The following is a 7,500-nucleotide window of genomic DNA, read 5'->3' as shown; positions in this document are numbered from 1 at the left end:
CTGTGTGTCCCTGTTGTGATGCCAGTCTCTCTGGCTGTGAGGCCAACTGCTCTGGCGCCGCCCCTTTCCCCCATGGCCCCGCCCCATCTGCCTGCCAGTCTCCTCCCACTCCTACAGCATCAGACCCCACCTCTGAGAGTGACAGCGACAGCTGTGCATCAGAACCTGACACCTGTCAGAGGAAGCGTTGTCGATGGACATAACCACACACACACACAACCATATACCACTCATTACTCAATTATGTCCTCACACACACACACACAAACACACACACACACACAACCATATACCACTCATTACTCAATTATGTACTCACACACATACACACACAAACACACACACACACATACACAACCATATACCACTCATTACTCAATTATATCCTCACACACACACACACACACACACACACACACACACACACACAACCATATACCACTCATTACTCAATTATATCCTCACACACACACACACACACACACACACACACACAACCATATACCACTCATTACTCAATTATGTCCTCACACACACACACACACAAACACACACACATACACACACACACACACACACATTCATACTCCACTCACACACGTACAGTCAAAAGGATGCTGTTTTAAGCTTACCTCTCGATAACCTCTTCTACCCGTTCTCAGGGACTGTAAGGAAAACTAATCCCAAACCAGGACTGTGTTGGGTCTCGCTGGTTGGACAGAACTGTTTTTTAGCTGAGCTCTGATTAACCTGAGTTTGAGCCATAATTTTGTTATTGTCTGGTAGATGCCTCAATTGGGATAACTTGCTCAGGCTTCGTAAATGCCATTTATATGTGCGTGTGTGTGAGTTGGTGTGTACTTTAAACATTTATATGTGCGTGTGTGTGAGTTGGCGTGTACTTTAAACATTTCTCACGCTATCAGAGGTGGACAAGAGTCACTGAATTCATAGCATCTCGAGCTCCGTGTCTGGTTTTCGGTGTTGAGATCCAGTTAATCAGAGCCTGGGCGAAGGGCAGGCAGTCAGTTAGTGCTTACACTGACGTGTATCTCGAAGCGAGAATTTTTGCGTTATTGGCGTCAGCGAAAATTGCAATGTGTCGTCGTCCTGGAACCTGTTCTAATGATGTGCTACCAACATGCTAACACTCTCTGTGAGTACATCTGTAAACAGTGTCAGGTTTCAGTCTGAATGACCTAATGCTAAACTGTGCTTGCAACATCACTAACTACGCCTTTGGATTATCCTGTGCTTGCGATCTGCGCTTTAATCATCGTGAGCCCGTAACGCGACTAACTGTGGATTTGATTATTATGCATGTTCAGTTTCTAGCCAGTTGTTCCTAAACGTTTCGTAATAACCTTAAAAAAAACCCCGCACTTTGTATGATCGACTTTGTATGTTATTTTCTGTCATCGTCTTGGCTTTAATATGAGAGGAAACCAATCCAAGTCCCCGTGTTAAAGGCCACGTGCACTGTGCGTCCAACGGACCTGCTTCTGAGCGCTCATAGGTACAGTCAACAGACTCCTTCGCTGACCTCAGCGGAATTAATTCATGTCGGTTATAAAGTCGATAGAACTTTAAATGGAATATGAGGGGGAGTATTCAACTTCGGTGACAGCAAACTGCTGTTTTTCACCAAACAAAAAAGGGCGTCTTGGTTTCTGACTGGGCTTTTTCGTAACGGAACTTACCGGGTGCGGTCATGTAGGCCAGAGGCTATTTGACTTCACATGAAATAACGTAACGACTGATCCGAATGCTGGTGAAAGACAGTTCACTCTTGGTCTGCTCTCCTGATGTAAAATGTGATCTACTGAGGCCAAAATAAGCTTTGAATACTTTTGTTTTTACTTTTACCTTTCATAGCTAAATGCCCAGTAACGTCATTTTTTCCCCTCTGGGCACATTTATAGGGTACTTGTGAGTGAGCACCTGTCTGATGTGTAGAATGACTGAGTTGAATTTGTAGACCTTCTCTGAAGCATTTTTTGTACTCCTTTGCACGTTTTCTTACTGATTTTATGGTTTTAAAAATAAATAATAAACAAGTAAGTGTATTTTGTCTTCTTTAAAAGTTCATTACTGTCCATACATACTGTTTCTATGAACTCCACATACAAGGCTGATTCAAATGCATATTGGCACACACACAATGTGTTAATATGTAATTATTTATTCCAACAGAAGGCAAAAATACTCAGTTATTTTTCAGTAGTCCAGACTGGCCTGAAGTTTAACAATGCAATCAATAAAATCTCTCTCCTCATGTAAATATTCACTCTTTTCCAAGAGTCACCATTTCCCTTTCTCACTCCTCACATATATTTTTCCCCAAATCATTAATAATCAAACAGAAATATGAGGTCTGTCATCTTCGAACGGACTTTAAAGAGAATTAGTTCATCCATCCATACTGCTGATATCCACACAGTAAAAACAGAATCAGTTCTGTTCATAATAACTTTCCTTTAGTGTGAAGACCAGGCCCATGACCTGATGACCATGATGCGTTCTTCTGTTCATTAGACAATCATTCCCTGAATGTTTTTCATATGCTGATCTTTCTGACTGGAGACCATAATGCAGCGGTCTGGGCACTAATGACCCTGCACTGCTGTAACCATAGGAACGGTTCACATGACCCACCACTGGTTTAGCCTGCCAGCCACACTGGCACAGAGACTGTAACCCTGCCCAGTAAGGCTATCCCAGTCCCCAGCGAGGCTATCCCAGTCCCCAGCGAGGCTATCCCAGTCCCCAGCGAGGCTATCCCAGGGCCCTGTAGGATTGTGCACAGTCTTTTTTTCTATACCACATTCTGTCAATCCAGCACCAGCTGAGGATTCTGGGTAGTGAAGAGGCGATGTATACGAATGGAGAGCTCTGGACCTACACGCCTTTCTTTGGCTCCGCCTCTAACAGGAAGATCAGCCAACAGGCCACGCCTCTCACCTTCAGACTCCACCTTCTCATATGCCTGTTGACACAAGCATTATAAAAAATTACTCAGCTGTTCTGAGATCAGTTGATTTGCTAGTTACTTGGCAAGTTAGTTGGTAAATAAGGTAGTTAGCTAATAAATTACAAAGCTAGATAGCAAATATCTAGTTAGCAAATGTGTTAGTTAGCTATCCATTCTTTACTTTCCTATAAAGTGAGATTCATTTGACTCCCATACTGATAACTATGAAACAGTCAAAACAACAAGGACAGAATGGGACGAGAGTTCAACAACAAACACAAAACTTGCACCACTGTTGCTAGGTAACTGCTCCATGCTTCGAGGTTCTCGCTCTGGTCAAATGGAATGGAGAAGAATGTGTTCTATTGTGGTGTGATGTAAAATGCCAAGGCAGGGAGGATTTTAGCACAGCGAGGGAAACTCAGCACCTGTAATAAAAGTTGAGGGGAAGGGTACGAGGTCGTCACGGCCGTAGCCATAGCGACGCTGACGCGATTGAGCTGCTGGATCTGACGGGTCCAGACCTGTCTGAGCCCACTTCCGTCCCGTTCTGCACGGACACCCCCTGCCCAGGATCCGTCCACACAGAACCCCAGCTCAGCCTGCTCTGTCAGCTTCCTAAAAACATTTACGCAACGTCAAATCAACGTTTCACACATCAAACTACACCACTGAAATCTGAACGTACACCTGTGTGTTTTTGTATCTTACCCACCTGAGGACCTGTTTAGACACCATGAGTGTGTGCGTGTGTGTGTGTGTGCGTGCGTGCGTGCGTGTGTGTGTGTGTGTGTGAGAGAGAGTGTGTGTGGTGTGTGTGTGTGTGTGTGCGTGTGCGCGCGTGTGTGTGTGCGTGTGCGCGCGCGTGTGTGTGTGTGTGTGTGGTGTGTGTGTGTGTGTATGCGTGTGTGCACGTGTGTGTGTGTGTGCGTGTGTGTGTGTGTAACTCACTTAAAGGGCCGTTTGGACAGTGCTTTGGTGACTGCACACACGTGATCGGTGACCTCCTGCCAGCCGAAGAGGAAGTGCACAGACACACTCTTATAGAGCTGCAGGTACACCAGCACCTGTTCGCCATGGAAACCAGAGTGGAGTCACAGACCACACCTGAGGATCCCCCTCCCCAACACACACACACACACACACACAGCATGCGCGCCCACAACACATATACATGCTACACAACCACAGCACAAGCAACACACACACAATACAGACAACATACAGTAAACACACATTCACATAGTGGTGTGAGAGTAAAGTCGGCCTCTGACCTCCTCTATGTCGAAGTCCTGAAGATCACCATGACCTGCAGCTGATGGCCTAGATGCACACACGCACACGCACGCACACGCACACGCACACACACACATAACACAAAACAAACACACATATACACGGAGCTCATCCAGTGAAGCAGAACAGTGTTTTTTTGTGTATTAAACCAAGAGAGACAGAGAGAGCGACTGACTGATATGAGGCATGTGTGTACCTGCTGTTCTGTTCAGTTCCTGTCACTAGAACCGTAACAACACGTTCTGGGCTTCTGTTCAGGTACTCACAGAGCGACTGGAACAGAGACACAGAACCAGCTTCCTCTGGGTAACCCTGCAAGGTCTGAGAGCAAAGAGGAAAACACACTTCATATCCGCACACACAGAGAGAACAGTCATAACCACACACAGAGAGAACAGTCATATCCACACACACAGAGAACAGTCATATCCACACACACAGAGAACAGTCATATCACACAGCGACAACAGTCATATCCGCACACACAGAGAGAACAGTCATATCACACAGAGAAGAGTCATATCCACACACACAGAGAACAGTCATATCCACACACAGAGAAGAGTCATATCCACACACAGAGAAGAGTCATATCACACACACACAGAAGAGTCATATCACACACACACAGAGAACAGTCATATCACACACAGAGAGAACAGTCATATCACACACACAGAGAACAGTCATAACCACACACACAGAGTACAGTCATATCCGCACACACAGAGAACAGTCATATCCGCACACACAGAGAACAGTCATATCCGCACACACAGAGAACAGTCATAACCGCACACACAGAGAACAGTCATAACCGCACACACAGAGAACAGTCATATCCGCACACACAGAGAACAGTCATAACCGCACACACAGAGAACAGTCATAACCACACACACAGAGAACAGTCATAATCGCACACACAGAGAACAGTCATAATCGCACACACAGAGAACAGTCATAACCGCACACACAGAGAACAGTCAGATCACACACACACAGAGAACAGTCATATCACACACACAGAGAGAACAGTCATAACTGCACACACAGAGAACAGTCATATCATACATACAGAACAGTCATGACCACACACACAGAGAACAGTCATAACTATGTATAAGACTCCTGTATAATACTCAGGAGGCTGTGTCTAGACTGTGTCTAGCAAAGATGATGGTAGCAGAGATTAAGAACTTGCGCTCTCTCTCTCTCTCTGCTCACCTGTTTCGCAGAGACCATCATGTCCATAAACTCTGTCAGAGAGATCACCATCAGCACCTGTTCTTCCTCCACTATGGCATCGTCATCCTCAGTCTGCAGAAAACACACACACGAACACACATGCACACAGTCACGAGAGTCACACAGTGGCAGTGTGAGATTCTGAGATTTTGTGGAGTCAGGGCAGAGTCTGTCTCTGAATGTGAAGTTCATTATAACATGTGTTTCTCTCTGGCCTGTCTCTGAATGTGAAGTTCATTATAACATGTGTTTCTCTCTGGCCTGTCTCTGAATGTGAAGGTCATTATAACATGTGTTTCTCTCTGGCCTGTCTCTGAATGTGAAGGTCATTATAACATGTGTTTCTCTCTGGCCTGTCTCTGAATGTGAAGTTCATTATAACATGTGTTTCTCTCTGGCCTGTCTCTGAATGTGAAGTTCATTATAACATGTGTTTCTCTCTGGCCTGTCTCTGAATGTGAAGTTCATTATAACATGTGTTTCTCTCTGGCCTGTCTCTGAATGTGAAGGTCATTATAACATGTGTTTCTCTCTGGCCTGTCTCTGAATGTGAAGTTCATTATGACATGTGTTTCTCTCTGGCCTGTCTCTGAATGTGAAGTTCATTATAACATGTGTTTCTCTCTGGCCTGTCTCTGAATGTGAAGTTCATTATAACATGTGTTTCTCTCTGGCCTGTCTCTGAATGTGAAGGTCATTATAACATGTGTTTCTCTCTGGCCTGTCTCTGAATGTGAAGGTCATTATAACATGTGTTTCTCTCTGGCCTGTCTCTGAATGTGAAGTTCATTATAACATGTGTTTCTCTCTGGCCTGTCTCTGAATGTGAAGTTCATTATAACATGTGTTTCTCTCTGGCCTGTCTCTGAATGTGAAGTTAATTATGACATGTGTTTCTCTCTGGCCTGTCTCTGAATGTGAAGTTCATTATAACATGTGTTTCTCTCTGGCCTGTCTCTGAATGTGAAGGTCATTATAACATGTGTTTCTCTCTGGCCTGTCTCTGAATGTGAAGTTCATTATAACATGTGTTTCTCTCTGGCCTGTCTCTGAATGTGAAGTTCATTATAACATGTGTTTCTCTCTGGCCTGTCTCTGAATGTGAAGGTCATTATAACATGTGTTTCTCTCTGGCCTGTCTCTGAATGTGAAGGTCATTATAACATGTGTTTCTCTCTGGCCTGTCTCTGAATGTGAAGTTCATTATGACATGTGTTTCTCTCTGGCCTGTCTCTGAATGTGAAGTTCATTATAACATGTGTTTCTCTCTGGCCTGTCTCTGAATGTGAAGTTCATTATAACATGTGTTTCTCTCTGGCCTGTCTCTGAATGTGAAGTTCATTATAAAATGTGTTTCTCTCTGGCCTGTCTCTGAATGTGAAGGTCATTATGACATGTGTTTCTCTCTGGCCTGTCTCTGAATGTGAAGTTCATTATAACATGTGTTTCTCTCTGGCCTGTCTCTGAATGTGAAGTTCATTATAACATGTGTTTCTCTCTGGCCTGTCTCTGAATGTGAAGTTCATTATGACATGTGTTTCTCTCTGGCCTGTCTCTGAATGTGAAGTTCATTATAACATGTGTTTCTCTCTGGCCTGTCTCTGAATGTGAAGTTCATTATAACATGTGTTTCTCTCTGGCCTGTCTGGTGCCACACACTGTGGGACTGTACTGTGTAAAATGTATTTTTTCAGTTATATCTGAATCCGAACGTATCTGTAAATGGCTTGTTTGTTTTGTGTGTGTCGGAGTGATTGAGTGATTGAGTGAGTGAGTGAGTGAGTGAGTGAGTGAGTGAGTGTGTGAGTGAGTGAGTGAGTGAGTGAGTGAGTGGTACCGGAGGCTGCTCTCTGGTCCAGCTGATACTGTGGGAAAGATCCTGAATTTCAACAGAACTTCTCCACTCCAGCCCTGCCAGGGTCCCCAGCAACACATCAGAGCCAGCATCCTGCAGCAGCACTAGAGAGAGAGAGAGAGAGAGAGAG

At 44.6% G+C, this 7,500-nt stretch overlaps 2 protein-coding genes across 2 annotated transcripts in view; one reads left to right on the top strand and one right to left on the bottom strand.

The window, feature by feature from the left end:
* Nucleotides 1-203, top strand: part of spsb3b (splA/ryanodine receptor domain and SOCS box containing 3b) — a 6,671-nt gene extending 6,468 nt beyond the window's left edge. The window contains exon 7 of the mRNA XM_030770195.1: nt 1-203. This exon is cut by the window's left edge and continues 489 nt beyond it. Within this exon, the coding sequence (XP_030626055.1) occupies nt 1-203 (203 nt within the window).
* Nucleotides 204-2,830: 2,627 nt separating this feature from the next.
* The window catches only part of eme2 (essential meiotic structure-specific endonuclease subunit 2), a 5,353-nt gene continuing 683 nt past the window's right edge, over nt 2,831-7,500 (bottom strand). The window contains exons 2-8 of the mRNA XM_030770194.1: nt 7,353-7,474; nt 5,495-5,587; nt 4,464-4,588; nt 4,246-4,294; nt 3,923-4,038; nt 3,400-3,589; nt 2,831-2,986 (exon numbers count right to left, since the gene is read on the bottom strand). Coding sequence (XP_030626054.1) covers nt 2,831-2,986; nt 3,400-3,589; nt 3,923-4,038; nt 4,246-4,294; nt 4,464-4,588; nt 5,495-5,587; nt 7,353-7,474 — 851 coding nt within the window. The remainder of the gene's footprint in view (nt 2,987-3,399; nt 3,590-3,922; nt 4,039-4,245; nt 4,295-4,463; nt 4,589-5,494; nt 5,588-7,352; nt 7,475-7,500) is intronic.

Source organism: Chanos chanos, chromosome 3 (genome assembly GCF_902362185.1).
Source record: "Chanos chanos chromosome 3, fChaCha1.1, whole genome shotgun sequence".
NCBI lineage: Eukaryota > Metazoa > Chordata > Actinopteri > Gonorynchiformes > Chanidae > Chanos > Chanos chanos.
This window is presented reverse-complemented; position numbering and strand designations above follow the sequence as displayed.